Genomic DNA, 16,199 nt, shown 5'->3' with positions numbered 1-16,199 from the left:
TGAATCTTTATCCATTTGACCTCTTGGAACATCACATTTTGTACATATAGACCTAAAGTATAGAGTGTGAATGCAACACATACAGTCAATCTGGACTTTCCTGTTGAAATTACCCATTGAGTTTTACCTGGGTTTGCCCTTTGCTCCTCACTCAATAGCTGCAGCTGCTCATTGACATGTGGGGGACATCTTGCCCTTAGTAAATGCATATACCCTGTATTCTATAATGTCAGGTGAACTGCTCTGTTGGCTATGAATTATGCCTCCAGGAGCCACATACAGCCTGTGTGGCCCAGTGCCTCTATAGTAGCATACATGTAACATCTGGCTCTTAGGCATAGCAATATGGTTTGTTTTATCTTTATCAGTCCCTTGAAGGTATACTCCAAGTGAGAAATTAAGCTTTATGCCCTTAAGTGCTTTGGGGCCATATTGGCATTGTCTTGTTAAATCAAACCAAAGTTTCCTCTAGTGCAGCATTTGGATTTTAACAGTGGCCAGAAAGAAACCCCTGAGAAACACTTAAGCAAAACACATATGTAATGGTGAACTTCTGTTTGTCCTCTGCATCTGTAAATCAGAAGAGTAAATGGAGAATCCATTTAGTTACATTGAACAATATGGATTATGTTGGACATTGTTGCTTCTTTCAAGCAATCTTTGCTTTTCCTTTTGATTTTATGTATTACAATGCTCAATTTATATACTCATTCATGTATGTGACATTTTTTATACAGTATTTAGAAATTGTTGTGGCCCATGGCTAAAATAGACTGTCCATCTGCTTGTGAAGTAGATACTTCAAAAGTATTTACTTTTGAAGGCATTTGTTTTTGAACTGCTTGCCTCAACTCTTTTGATTTCAGTTATTTAGATGTGTACCCATTATAACTGCTGAGATCATTACCAGGAAGGAAAGATGAAATAAGGTGTGCTGTTGGCTTTTCTAAAGCTCCAACCTGCTCCTATTAAGAAACTATGCTGTTTGAATTTAAGTAAAACTTAAGTAAAACTTATTATTCCACCTTTTGGGAGTTCATAGTTTTCTCCCCCACTTTTATGCTCATGCGTGGATTCCTTAGACCAGGGATTTTCAATCGTTTTCATCTCATGGCACACTGACAATGCATTAAAATTATCAAGGCACACCATCAGTCTTTTGACAATTGACAAGGCACACCATGCTGCCAGTGGAGGCTCACGTCCCCCATTGGCTTCACTAATAAATGACCTTTCCCTGAATTCCTATGGTACACCTGTGAATTGCTTGCGGCACACCAGTGTACCGCGGTCCAGTGGTTGAAAATGACGCCTTCGACTGAAAGAGAGTGACTGCTCCAAGGCTACCTAGTGAGCATGATGGGGATTTGAACCCTGGCCCTGGTCCCAGTACTCTGATCTGCTATATCTGTCTGGCTTGCTTTTGTTCAGAGGATGTTAGCCATCATGGGGAGGGGAGAGAGAATGCTGTAATTGGGGTAGATAAGTGAATGGCTCTGGAGTTCACCTTTAACTTTCAGCTAATTTTATGACTTAACAAAAAAGCTGTTGGAAAAATGCCAGCTTCCCACATCAACAAGAAAGGAAATTGCCTTAGATTGGATTCTGTCCAGTACTTCGTGTCCAAGTGTTTTACACAATTGACTATGGAGCACTTCAGATGCCACTACATCTTATTTGGGAATCACTTCTATACATTCATCCACATATGATGAGCAACAATTGTCCCATGACATGTGGGAGACTGAGAGCTAGTCTCAGTCTGAGGTCAACTGGTCTGTTACGGCTGAAGCTAAATTTGAACCAGGTTCACCCTTCTGGTTTACTTTCTTAGCCGCTGTAGTATGTTGTCTCTAAATGTAAATAATGGGAAGCCCAAATAATTGTGATTTCTCACTGTGTGAACATACAGTGAATTATATTCATGTGTACATGTGACAAGTATCCATGCAGTTTTCTTTCACCCAAGTGAAATTTGTAAAAGGAATATATAAAATGGTCCCTGGTGTAACTTATTCTTCTTCCCACCCCCAATAACATGCATTTAACATCCAAATCTAAAAGTGACTTATCATCATGTGGTCTTATTTTTTTTCTGTCAGGTGCCCTGTAGGATAGAAAAAGGAGAAAGACTGGAGCATTCTTAGTATGATATTCAAAACTATTCTCCTACCTTTTTCCTAAAGGTTACTGCTTTCGTCAGAGCAATACCAATAGGAAGATGGAATAACTTCTGACACTTTTCTTAACAATGTTGTGCCACAAAAATAAGGGATAAACTGTAATAACTATCTAGTCCCATGTACAAATAGGGACTGTTTGACTTAAATTGCAGTCATGTGCCCGGCAAGCTAGGAGGCAGCCTTGAGTGATTTTTCTCGCTTGAATTGTATCTGGGCAGCACAAACTGTGGCCTGTAGAATCTCTTACAAACGGAATACATAGAGAAGCCTTGGTTTATGACTGACTACATCTTGTAGACTGATGGTGCCTCTTTCATGTTACACGCTTCAGGAATATACTTTCAGAAAAACAGTGTCTTGGGAAGCAGCCAGGAGACGGGGAAGGAAGAAGGCAAATGCTATCTGAGTAGACTTGGGTGGTATAGATTTTATTTTTGAAGAGTGAATTGTCTCTTAGTCCTGGTGCTAGATGTGTGCAATAGCAGTGTGAATGCCAGCTTTGACCTGTATGAAGCACACTTTTTTCTCAGTTACGTGTATTTGTTTGGTGGAAATGCAATACTGTACATTTCCTTCATTTGCTGCTACAACTGGATGGGAAGGATTAGGATGTTTGGTAGTTTCTGGCCATGTCTTACATTTTAAGTTATCAGCCACTGAAAAAAGGAATCTGAGGAATACAAAGTGCTTTTGCTTCCTCAAACAGCCAGGCATGATTGGTTTAAAAAATAACAAATGCATCATCTTAAATGTCCAGGGTTTAGTTTTGGGTTTAGAGTGAGTATTGTCATTTACTTGACAGGAAAAGGTGGATTTTACTGTTCGGGTTATAGCTGCTTCCCATTCTGCTTTCCCTTCAGTTAAAGTTGTATGGACTTCATGTGAACTCTGACCTCCATTAGCAGAGGCACATATGGGGCTGTACTTGAAGCCTGAGGAGAGCGTAGTATAGTTATCCCTTGGGGGGGTTGTGGCTAGTCTAAACAAAAGTACACCCTTGAGTAATTCGATAAAAGGGGAGGGAGAGCCCCAAAGGCTCATCTGGTGTCTGTATTTATGAATAGCTTTATGAACTTAGACAGTATCCTTGGCTAGGCTTAGATAAATTTGAGTTGCATTCAAAGACTTTAACAGGAGGACCAAATGTTTATCATCAGGTTAATGCAAGATGGGAGACTAGTGGGTGGACACCCACTCAGAAGTTTACTGGACTTCAAAATACATACAGGACAGCAAAAACAATGTAATCAGTCTGCTTACCAAGTTTTATATTAAAACTGCAGGACTTACAATATAGTGCCACAGCGCTCTCATCTTTCTCCCCTTCCAAGGAAATTCTGTCAAACTATGAAATAACATTATAATTAGAATTCTGCATATGCTGTGATTCTGCAGGAGTAAATGCACAAAATGCATAAAATGCACAAAATTCAGCTTTGTGAGAAACTGGGCTTTCAAAAAAGTCACTTGTCCTCATGAATGCAAAAGTAGTGTGTGAGATTTCAGTGCAGTCTCTGGAGCTGTGGTAGCTACAATTCCCAGTGGATGGGAACAGGACTTCAGTACCCTGCGCAAGCTCCTTGCTGTGTTGTAGCATGACTAGCAAAACCAGAAAAAAATTATGCATGTTTAATTTTAGAATTAATTATGGAAGACTAAGAGAAATTAGACAAATGTGCTCAGTTTGCCTAGGTCAGTTTTCTCAAACTAGGTGGATCACAAGCCAATTTCAGGTGGATCCCCATTCATTTCAGTATTTTATTTTAATATATTTTTATATGTTTTAATATAAATAATTTTTAATATATTTTTAATATATTTAATATATGCTAATATATATTTTAGCATGGACTTGATGCTACCATGATATGTGACAGCATCTGGGGAAATGTTACAGCTCTGTACTTTTGACAGACTACTGTGTATATGCTTTTAACAATGATAGTAAATGGACTTACTCCTGGGTTAGTGAGGGTAGGATTGCAGCCTAGGATTGTTAAAAATTTTCCTGCTTGATCATGTCACTTGTGCTCATGACATCACTTCTGATGGGTCCTGACAGATTCTCATTCTAAAAAAGTGGGTCCCAGTGCTAAACATCTGAGAACCACTGGCCTAGGTTATACAGTTTAGTATTAGGATTGCTTGAATACAAAGCTTTTTTTCCCCCAGCACAGATTAAACAAAGTCCTAATCACATTAAACCACAGTTCAGATTGTTTGCACACCAGACTGCAGCTGGTGCTCAACTGACACTCAGTTCCATTTTACGGCACATGTCAGTTGTGTATCAGCTGTCATCTAGTACAGTCGACCTGGGAATTTGCACCACATGTGAAATACGTCTTTGTGCATACCAATGCTACTTGGAAATCAGGTGAATTGTTAATCTTTTGGAAGAATTGGCGTGAAAAACTGCCATAATTTGCCAAAGTGTTTTTGCATTACTTAGAACCAAAAACATTTAGCAGTTTTTTTCCTCTACTTACAGCCTTCATTTGAGAAAGAGAAAGCAAAAGACTTGCCTAATTGAGTTACCTAATCCCACAGCTAGATCTGCTTTGTGTGTAGTGTCATCACATGGTGGCTGCGTGTGCATAGTGACATTCATGCTACAGAAATATCTTCAGTCATGTTGGTTGAATGGATGATGCATAACATTTTCATGCCAACACCACATTTGCCTTGGAGCCATGCCAGTGCGGAAATATTCCTTGTGGCCCATCTGATTTACATAGTTGCAGCTGTTGATGCTGCAGGAGGAATCTCCAATGCATCATAAATGGCAAACACTCTGCAGTGGTATTCATGTAAACAGGTTCTTTTTCTGAAGCCATTAATGACTCACAATGGCAGATATCAACATGTAATGCTTCATGGTGAGAGTTTATACTGGTTTACATACATTGGGATAAACAGAGGTGATAACTCCAAAATACTATTCGTGTTCTAGGCACTCTATGTGATTGTTGTGGGCATCATAGAGCCTCAGATATTCAACCAAGACATCAGATAGTTGCTGCAGAAGTTTGGTGTTGACATTTTAACAAATCTGTTTTTATCTCCTCACAAAGACATTTTCATTCTCCTTTCCAGATTCTCTTTCAGTTTCCAGCAACGATGCCAGCCCTCCTGCATCAGTAACATCACTGCAGCCCCATATGATTGGTGCGCAGAGTTCCCCAGGCCCCAAGCGTCCTGGCAACACTCTGAGGAAGTGGCTCACTAGCCCTGTGAGGAGACTTAGCAGTGGAAAAGCAGATGGCCATGTGAAAAAACTAGCCCACAAACATAAAAAGAGTCGAGAGGTCCGCAAAAGTGCTGATGCTGGCTCACAGAAGGACTCAGACGACAGTGCTGCTACACCACAAGATGAAACCATTGAAGAAGTATGTTTCCATAAAGCAGTCTGGCTTACGTAGATGTTGACTGTGGTCTAAGTGAATTGTTCAAATAAAAGTTGGGTGCATTAAATTGGAATAGGAGCATCATATCCACTTATGTGTTGACATATCTTCTGAAGGAGAAGACCTTAGTCTGTGGCACCATCATGCTTCTGTCTTGATAATGTTGGCACATTTGGGGGAGGCAACACTACTTAGGCTGTTCTTTTACAGTTACAGTCAGAGTTCTTTGTCATTGTGTGTTCTAAAACTTCACCGCACTCTTCCAAAGAGAATTGCATCTGGCTGTTTTGTTTACATGTTTCATTTCTCTTTACTCTCTTTCATTACAAATAAGTATCATGTGAGATAGTTTAGGACAGGGGTGCTCAATAGGTGGATCGCGATCTACCGGTAGATCGCGAGGCAAAATGAGTAGATCGCGGAGTGCTGACCCCCCCTTCAGGTGCCTCTGGGAGGAAACGCCGGGAGTAAGGCCCATTGTACTCAATGGGGCTTACTCCCAGGTAAGTGTGGCTAGGATTGCAGCCTCATAGCCTAATCCTAGGCATGTCTACTCAGGAGTAAGTCCTGTTATACTCAGTGGGGCTCAAGGTACACCAACATACATTGTACACATAAATGTTATATGTTATGATGGTGCTAACATTGTAAAAGAAACTCTGGTAGATCTCCGGGCCTTGCTGGGTTTCAAAGTAGCTCTCGAGCCAAAAAAGTGTGAGCACCCCTGGTTTAGGATGTATAGGAAAATCCCTGATCTATCATTTCTGTCTTTTATCAGTGAATCATAACTCTGTATATTGCATTGGGATGCTGACAAGCTAAACTTGAGGGTTGTCAAGACTAACAAGACTAGCTGCATATGGGGATGAAAATACTGACCTATAGTACTGTTTTAAGGATTACTGAGATAATGTCTGTTAAGTGCTTCAAACATTCTACAGCACTGTATCAATGTGAAGTATTACTGTTACCTTTTGCAGAGAGGGCGGAACGAGGGCTTGAGCAGTGGCACCCTCTCCAAGTCCTCCTCCTCAGGCATGCAGAGCTGTGGAGAGGAAGAAGGTGAAGAAGGGGCTGATGCAGTGCCTCTTCCTCCTCCCATGGCAATCCAGCAACACAGTCTACTCCAGCCAGACTCGCAAGATGACAAGGTAAATGACAAGGGGGAGGGGGAGTCTTGTCTTGACAGGACAGTCTGGCTGAATGCATGGTGTTCAGAGCCAATCAACACAGAGCACCCTGTCAGATCTCAGGACGTCACAGATTTGCACGCTCCTTTGCATTAGGTTTTGCTATTTTGCACAGTGTTTAGTTTTGCTACTCACAGAGAAGGCAGTTTATAAAGAGAGCAGTAAAGCTCTGCTCCCCACTCTTGGCAATCTTATTTAGCCACCTCTTGTTTTCTGAGAACTTGGCTGGCATTATGCATAGCCTTTAAAGCATATCTTCAGACCCATCAGAGCTAGAACCTTAAGTTTTGAAAACAGATGCCTGTGAGAAACTGAATCTTGCACCTGATATTACGTTCTGTATTTTATTTGCATGTCACAGAGTTGCAGTGCTCCCAAGACGTCACAGGCCATAACTAATGTACAGTATGCTTCTTCAGAAGGACTAGCATGTTTCAGTGTAGTATGTCTGAAATACATAGTCCATGTTCCTAGTCCACTGGACTCTTAAAGCGAGTCATTTGTTAAAAAGCAAAGCACAGTAATAAAAACACAATGAACTTGACAATAACAAATCAAATTGATTGAATGCTAACAATACAGAAAGGATCTATCTTCTTACATAACCCAAAGGCCTCCCTTAAAGAGGACAGCCTTAATATCCTGGAGTTAGGAGAGTTGGCCAGAAGCATCTCCCAGGGTCTTGAGTACCTCAGCATGCGTAACTGTTGTTGTTCCTCCATTTATCATGCATCTCTGAGTAGTTCTGGAGTTATTTCTGATTGCCATCTTTGATTATTTTTCTGCCAGTTCACCTCAGATTTGAAGACCTTGTGAATACAGAGTTGCCACTTGCCAATAGGTGAATTGGCTTGGCTCTTCACAAGTTGCATTCTACCCAATGCTTTGTTGCTTTAGAAGTTAAAATTTGAATCTTGAAAAATATCCAGCATAATTTGGCGGATCTTAAGATTATTTAAAAATCTTAAAATAATTCCCTTTAACTTTTCATAAGTACAAGTGTCTGCAGTATTCACGGTTCCCCCTGGCCCCCCCTTGCATCCCCCATGGCCCTTTACCTTTGTTTATGTTTGCTACAGTCCTGTGTGCCAGAAGTGTCTTGCTTTACCAATAAGCAGGCACACAGCCTCTTACAATGATTGTACGGTATATCTGTTGATTTCACAGACAAACAAGCAGGCAGGCTAGAAGGGAGAGTGCGTGTTAACCCTGTTCTGGGACTGTAGTAAACACAAACAAAGGTAAACAGGCTGCTGGAGGCCACAGTGATGTGATTCCCCCTTATCTGTGGGGGTGGGGGAGGAACACATCCCCCACAGATACTGGGGGTCACCTGTACAACTTTAATTTTTTGGACACCTGTACAGCATTTAAATTTTTATTTATGTCATTTACAAAATCTCACAGTCTTTAGCCCTTCTCCAAATTACAGGTCATTATTTGTTTGAGTTCTGTTCCAAGCACTCACGTGGATGGCAAAAAACACACTATAGCAAATCAATTTTAAAAACAAAGTTTCTTTGCTCTGGTGATAACCTTTCTTTCACGTGCTCAGAGGGATGGGAGGGGTCGTCTGGAGAGAGAAGGATTGATGGATTGTCAGCCAGCTGCCCTCTCTCTCTCTCTTTCATTAAGGAGGCTATTGTTAAAGGACTGTTCAGCTTTTTAAACTGATTTTAAAGGGATGCATTTTTCCCCTTCTCCAGGGATCAGCACATTCCTTCTCATTTGCAGTGGCCATTTGTGTTGAGTCAAATCTGTGTATAAAAAAATCAGTGTATAACAAGGCTGAACTTGTATTATCCAAATAAAATCACACTTTAGAGGAGGAAAATACTTTTTTTCTAATATATTGCACTTTTCTGTTCTTAAATTTTTTTTTGTTTGAGTTTTTCTTTTTTGGTAAATTTCAGTGTTAGCTCAGGGCTAGTACACTTTTTTGGGCAAGCAGCCAACACTCTGGGTAAAGCAGATGTTTTTAACAGTTTGGTTTTTTTCTTCAGCACTTTTGTGGTTCTCTCCTGGGGAATTGTAATCATTGTTAAGGTAACCACATCCTGGATCGCAGTGGGGATTTCCTGCATGCTCAGTGAAATAACTCTCACAGAGTGTGATCTCACAACCTGCAATGAAATGTTCTCAGAGGTGAACAGAAAGCCCCCAGTGCTTAGAACTCTTCAAGTCATCAGAAGAAGTTTGCTTATTTTAAAAATGTAGCGCCCTAGCACAGATACAGCTACTGGGGCTAGGGATCTACTGCAAGGAAGGCAATCTTATCTGGACAGGAGCTTCCCCTTTCTCTTAATGAGTAGGGGGTCATATATACTCTGCACAGGAGTGGTAGTGTTTCACTGTGTATGCACTAGAGAGATGATTTGGGTCATGCTGTCTTGGGTTGAAATATTTCATGTCAAATGCTAAGCAGGAAAATGACTTCATCCTTTAGAGAGGCATTACTTCTTGCCCCTCATTCCTCTGCTCCCCCTGGGGGGGGGGGCTTGAGAACAAGGTTCAAATGTTTCCTCTGCTCATTTCACCATGTGCATTTTCTAGTGATTTCAATACTCAGGCTTAAGGAGATCCTGTTGTTAAAATATGAGATCTTCTGGTTTGGGAGTGAGCCAGAACACTGCTTTCATTCTTACCACACAGAGAAGTGTGAGGAGACAAGTAACAGCTGACTAACTCTAAAAATTTGGGAAAGTGATTTGCAACCCAGTGTTATAAATTAATACCTTTTTAAGGTGTCCATTTTATCTCTTTGTCTTCCACCATTCTAGAACTCCATGTGCTTTGCACACACAGGGTCAGCATGTATAAGCTTCAAATGTCTTTTGAGGGCTTTTTCTCATAAGGCCTTCTGTGAATTCTGCCCATCAAGTTTGGAAAAGGAGGTAGAGAGGGGTGATTTGGCCCTAGTATTTCTTCACATAGACTTTAAAATGGAATGTAATAAGAAAATAGATGCATATCTGCTTGACATGTGATGGTCAGGATGTGACTATTGTCAGTCTCCCTGTTCGGACCCCATCTTTCTGTTCTGCAAGGGCACTGCATATAGTGCTCCATGATCAAGGGATAGGGACACTCTGGGCAGTCGCATCTACTGCCCAGAGCGTCCCTGTCCGCTGATTATGGAGGACTACACCCAGGCGGAACAGTAAGGTCTGCTCACCAGGTGGATGGATTTGTCAGAACCTCAGACCCAGTTCAGGCAACCCTGATATAGAACTTTGTTCAAGCACTTATCCAGGCCTTTGTTTGGTGAAGGAATGGCATAGCTTCTCTCCTCCCCATATGACCAGGATGCTCTGCACAGGCTCACTGATCATGCAAATTCCCTATATACAATCTCTGCCCCCTGGGTGAGGCTTTATGTACCAGATGTTTGCGCAGTGTCTGAATAGAGCACCTTGAACATGCAGTACTTGACAACATCTGCACAGGCAAGGAAAGAAGCCAAGCCACTCTTCTACTATATGAAGACACGAGTAGCATCTGAACTCATTTAGTTTTATTAGGATAGAACGGGGATTGCCCAAACCCCAACCCAGGGGCCATTTGCGGCCCTCAGGAACCCCTAATCTGGCCTGCAGGGAGCCCCTAGACTCCAATGTGCCTGTGGCCTTCCAGAGACTTTCTGGAACATGTGCTGGCCCAACGTGACTGCTTTCAGCATGACTGATCAACCTCTTGTGTGAGCTGCAGGCCAAGGGCTCCCTCCACTGCTTGCTGTTTTACATCTGTGAAACAGCAGCAACAGCGAAGGAAAGGCCAGACTTGCTTTGTGCAAGGCCTTTTATAGGCCTTGTGAGACCTTCATTCGTTCATATAAGTTCCATCTCTAATGTATTCATTTATGTAAATTATTCAAATTTGACATGTAAATTAATTTTTTCCCCAGCCCCCAACACAGTGTCAGAGATGATGTGACTCTCCTGCCAAAAAGTTTGGACACCCCTGGGCTAGAACCTAATGAAAGGTTTAACCTTGAATGCTTTTTATGTTCAATCAATAAGATTAGAGCTATTGGGACTTTTGATATCCCAGTCTGAAACACTTGCATCGGTATATTGACTGTATCACTATCATAATTTTTGTGCTTTGTTAGCCCTTTTGAACAAATGGTTTGGAATAGCCTTTTATTTCACTCAAGGCAGAAACATGAGAAATTCATGCAAAAGTGGCTTAGGACTAGTGGTGAACCCATCCTTGCACAGATTAACGTATGTCTCCGATTACTTTCTCAGTCAAGGGTTTTTCTTTAAATCTGTGTATGTCTCCTGCAGCTACTCTCTTTGGAAAGCTCTGCAGTACGTTTGCAGTATTTTTAGAGATGGTTCAGACATTAGGAAGACACTGGACAATCAAGGACTTGTCAACCCCCTTCTTCTCTAGTGACCAAAATTGAATTCTTTATCCCTTCCTGTTAATATCCTTAAACCCCAAACAACTTCTGGATCTTCTGATCTTGCTGCAGGCGGTATTTGAGACCAGGGTCCGCATATTTTAGCTCATCTTGGTAGCCAGGTGTAATCTATTCCTTCCACACCACTTGCCTCCCAGCAGAGAAGTGGACAGGGTCTTGTTTGCTATTATGCTGAACTCTGAGCTTAGCATGACTTCACACTGCACATCTGCAGGTGAGTGCTGGTTATGTTCTGGAGAGGGTGAACTCTGTTAACTTAAGGCAATCATGTGGCCCAACTGGGCCTAGCAAGGGGAAACTCATGAGCTGCCTGTTGCTCTTGAACACTCCCCAGAATCACCTGCAACTTGTGGGGATTCCTTAACAGACAGCCAGGCTTTTGTGGAAAGGGTTCTCTAAAGGTAGATCATCTTGGGGTGTGGGGATGGGGGTGTATATGTTTGTTTTTTAAATCCCTGATGTTATTTGATTTGGGTTTTGGCTAGCTTTGCCTGTTTGATCAAACCCTATCACAATGTGCATTGTAATGTAGACATCAACTTCCTGACCTATAAGGCAGACATACAAAAGAGTATCTTCTATTGCAGGATTCAGTGCTAGGCCTTTGTGTGCCTGTAGAAATAATCCTGTAAGCTATTCATTGCTTTTTTTTAAAAAAGAAGGTGCTTCCTGATTCATCATAATTAATAAGAATATTTCTATACCATGTTTCAATAAAAGTCATTCTCAAAGGTTTATGTAGCTAAACAAATGAACAAATTGTGCCTCTATGAACAGATTGTGCTTCTTCTATACATCCAGTCTATTAGAGCAATATCCAAGTTCAAGAGTTGGAAAGGAAGTGTGTATTCCATTTCCTGTAGATTTGCTCAGTTGGTCTTTGTGTCCAGCCATTAGCCCTATTAGGCCATTTTAATTGTTGTGTCACTAATTAACTGCTGCTTGTGCAGTTTATAGTTCTTCTATTTGGTAGCACATGCCATTAGTTTTGTTTAATCTGTAGCTTCTTTTTGCTTGTTTCGGATAGAAATTGCTAAGACAGCTGCTATATTATTGTGTAACTAATTGTTTTTGTTTTTTTTCTTTGTTTCTCTTTTTTTTAAAAAAAAAACAACCACCTTTTTCTTTAGCATTATGTTGACTTATGTTCCGTCTCTGCTTTGGCTCAATTCCCCTACCTTTCCATTTAGAGTTTCTTATGTGTTCTTGCGCTTCCCCTGTTCCCTTTGTTCCCGTCTCATGGACGCCAATTATAGCATCTAAAATTTGCCCATTTAAATTATGGGGGCAGACATTCTGCTCCCATAGGTGAGGTTGAACAGAGTTCTGTGTTCTGAAGCATTGTACCTGTTGGTTTAACATGTCCGTCCAGTGGTGAAGAACGACGTAACCTGTGTTGCATGATGTGTGCCTGTGCTGTCCTTGTAATATGAAGTGAGGTTCATATTATTCTGTGTTTAGCTTCCAGTTGTTTAACGATACATGTAATCTGCAAACAGGCTTGCGTGTTTGCTAATTACTGAAAGCCAAATTCAATGGCAGCTACCCTCTCCCAGAATCCTTCGCTGTCAATACCTTTTATCCTCAGTTGCAGCCATAAATTGGCATCTTGTAGCTTATGAGGCCAGAGATCTTCTAGACTCTGCACTTACCTTTGGGAAAAATGGATGGCACAAGGAATGGTGAGCAAAATGACCCTGCTCCCTAGAATTATCAACTGGCTGTTCGTTTAGTAGTGCTTAGTCTATTCAGCAGTTGGCTTATTGTGATTCTTTGCCGTGTTGCTTCATAATATGTGTAGAATTGGAGTGGGTGGGAAGACAGAAGAAAAGTCCTTAATTCAGTACATCAGGCATTGAACTTGGTGTAACAGCCTTTCTAGGGTATATAGCTAGATGAAAGTTGTCCAAGGATATTTCCCAGATGGCTAGCTGCTTATGAAGCATTATAAGATTCCATTCCAGTATTATAAATGAATGAAACAGACACAGGGAGCTTTTAACATTTGCCAAAAACAGAGTTTACTTAAAACTTCGTGTTGTGCTTATGTTAAATGGAGTTTTTGGATAGAAGTTGAAAGAGTCATTTCATTGGTTAGCAAGAAACCTCAGGAACAAATATTTATATCCTGTATATAAGCTAAAATTAATATTATGGATGTTTGTCTTCCCTTTTTCTTCTCCCCCCCCCTCGTTGTACAGACTTCTTCTCGGTTATTGGTACGTCCTACCAGTTCAGAAACTCCTAGTGCAGCAGAACTTGTCAGTGCAATAGAGGAACTTGTGAAGAGCAAAATGGTGAGTGTGTGCTTGGCCTGCTGACTTCTTGAGGTCTAGTAGCTCAGAACAGTTTACATGGGTCTTCCAGTATTTTCCCTTTCAGGGTATAAGAATGCTGGGGCCATTCTGGATCAGACCAAAAGCAGCTGGATCACTTCACTTTGTACTGGAACCACAAATTAATTAAAATAAAATAGACTTCCATTTGTCTAGTCTGCTACTGCTTTTTCAACAGTGGCAAATCAGATGCTCCTGAAAGTTTGCCAAATAGGGTATGAAGGCATCTACTTTCTTCGGTTCATTCCCAGCATCCTGATGCTCAAAGGTAGACTACCTCAAGAATTCCATTTAGTTATTATGGCTAATTAATGCTATATAGACCTATTCTCTGTAAATTCATCTAATCTTTCCAAAAAGCCATCTAGGGACCAAACAACATGTTACAACAAGTGCATGAGTTTTGGCATTTGTTTCTGTTTTTTTGTTGTGCTGAATAGCGTGCAATTCGGTTGGCTTTTAATCAAACCTTTAAAAATTATAAGTGGAGCACAGGGGGCATGTGTGATTGGGACAGTAACAGCTAAGAAGCTAAGAACCAAACACCAGTTTTGCCCATGATTTTGTGATGTTCCACACACCACAGCCACTGCTGCCAGCGTCCATTGTGCTTCAACACGATTCTGGCCATCACCTTATGGTACTAAATGCCATGTGCACAATATTTGCAACCTAATAAATCCCTATTGGAGCACATTCTTGGCATTGGAGGCTTCAGCTTTGATTGCTGGCATCTCTCTTACTGTCAGAACTCAGACCTTTGCCTGTGGCCTTAGAATTAGGGACAGTTGACTTATATGCCGTCGGTCCAAAGAAGTACCTTGAATAGTACCTTGAATAGAAGTACCTTTAAAGCCAATGGTCTACATGGCTGGGAGGGGGCAGGAAAAGTTCCATCACGCTCAGATGGTTGGGGGAGGATAGTGGTCAAAATATTATACCATTTTTGAATGTACTTAATTCTTGGGTATAAAGGTGGTGAGAATTTCAGTTTGAGATTCATTAATAGCATATATTTTAATGACAGTTTATAGGAGTGTGTTGGAGATGTTGGCCAAATCCTTGTAAACGCTGCATTCTTCATTTTTTAAAGGAGGTAAATGTTGCAGTTGCTTGTGGATTTTCTTTTAGGCTTTGGAGGATCGTCCAAGTTCACTGATAGTAGACCAAGGTGACAGCAGCAGCCCATCGTTCAATCCTTCAGACAACTCTCTTCTCTCCTCCTCTTCACCCATGGATGAGATGGAAGAGCGGAAGTCAAGCTCTTTAAAAAGGCGACAGTAAGATTGACTTGCCAGATTTTTTCCTCTCCTGTTTGCTTACAAAGAGCATCTCTGCCTCTTCTGTTGTTCTCCTATAGTTTATGGCAAAAAAAAAAAAAAGTGTGTTTATGCATTTGGGAAACAAGCTAAGCCTTTATCAATTCTTTGAGGGTTCTGTCTGAATATCCATAGAAGCTTAAAAAGCTTTCTGATCCCTACAGCATGTCAGGGTTAAATATTTCTAGTTTCATGGTCATAATGCTTTTGACACTTTGAAAAAAAAATCCGACACTTTGAAACAAAGTAAGAACTGCTGGGGTGGTTAGGAAAATGAACTATAAGCCAGGCCACTGGTTTTGTAATATGAGAATGATGATAATGAATTAACTTTACAGTGGAGGAGTTGAAATAATTATTGAGATAATGTATGAATGCTGTAAGCACTGAAACGAAGCATTGTATAAGTACAGTGGTAGTGGTATTATCTGTTGCTGACTGCAGCGGAGGTCAGTGTTGTGGATTTGCAGCATAATGTTGATCCTTAGGTCTGATCCCATATATCCAAGCACACCTGAAACATCCTTTATGCAGTTCCACAAGTGTAAACGTAAGCATAATTATGAGCCCCCCAATCTTTTACTGAGAGTAGTGGAATATTTAAACTATTACAAGTTATAAACAGGCTGGTTGTTCTGGAAATATGATGTTAGGTTTTTTCCCCTTAGAGACTGATTAAATACATTTTGATTGATTACATCTAAAGAAACTTGCATGGTACAGAAACCTCTGAATATACGTGCCATGTTGAGAAATTAGTGTGAGAAAGTTATTAAAAGTATAGTGAGAAAGTACTACTTGATGTTAGAGAGACCATTTAAAAAATTTTCTTTTTTAGTTTCCTATTAGAGTAACACAGCAAAACCAAATGGTCCTATCACACACATGACCCAATCCTAACTAACTCCCTGCATGGCAATGCAGCAGTAGCATGGCCTCCACTGTATCCTGCAGGGGAATTTCGGCTGCTAGAGGTCTCCTAAGGGTAAGGGGACAGTTGTCCCCTCACCCCAGCAGCCACTATGAGTCAACTTAGACCTGCACTAGTGATGATCCATGAAGATTGATCAGGCCTGGGAAAGGGGTTAGGATTTGGTGGGTCCCACTGCTGCCAAACTTGCTCCCTCCTCCTGGATCCAGTCTACTCCTCCCTTCCCCCTGTTGCCTCCCTGTTCCACTGCCTCCTTGCCTCCTACAGCATATCACCTGCCTTGTTGAGTCCTTTTGGGTCTGTTGACAGAGGTGAGAAACCTTTCTTGCCAGTGGTCCCTGGACTGCCAGAGTGCGCTTTATGGCTGTTTTGCACCAGCCAGTGCTGGCACAATGCACATTCTG

At 41.2% G+C, this 16,199-nt stretch overlaps 1 protein-coding gene across 4 annotated transcripts in view; it reads left to right on the top strand.

Moving 5' to 3' along the window:
• The window catches only part of TRIO (trio Rho guanine nucleotide exchange factor), a 272,849-nt gene that overhangs the window by 215,367 nt on the left and 41,283 nt on the right, over nucleotides 1-16,199 (top strand). For all 4 annotated transcript variants that reach the window (XM_066626080.1, XM_066626079.1, XM_066626081.1 and 1 more), the window contains 4 exons: nucleotides 5,280-5,572; nucleotides 6,571-6,741; nucleotides 13,411-13,506; nucleotides 14,677-14,825. In XM_066626080.1, the coding sequence (XP_066482177.1) occupies nucleotides 5,280-5,572; nucleotides 6,571-6,741; nucleotides 13,411-13,506; nucleotides 14,677-14,825 (709 nt within the window). The remainder of the gene's footprint in view (nucleotides 1-5,279; nucleotides 5,573-6,570; nucleotides 6,742-13,410; nucleotides 13,507-14,676; nucleotides 14,826-16,199) is intronic.

This window comes from Tiliqua scincoides, chromosome 4, assembly GCF_035046505.1.
Source record: "Tiliqua scincoides isolate rTilSci1 chromosome 4, rTilSci1.hap2, whole genome shotgun sequence".
NCBI classification, from domain to species: Eukaryota; Metazoa; Chordata; class Lepidosauria; order Squamata; family Scincidae; genus Tiliqua; species Tiliqua scincoides.
This window is presented reverse-complemented; position numbering and strand designations above follow the sequence as displayed.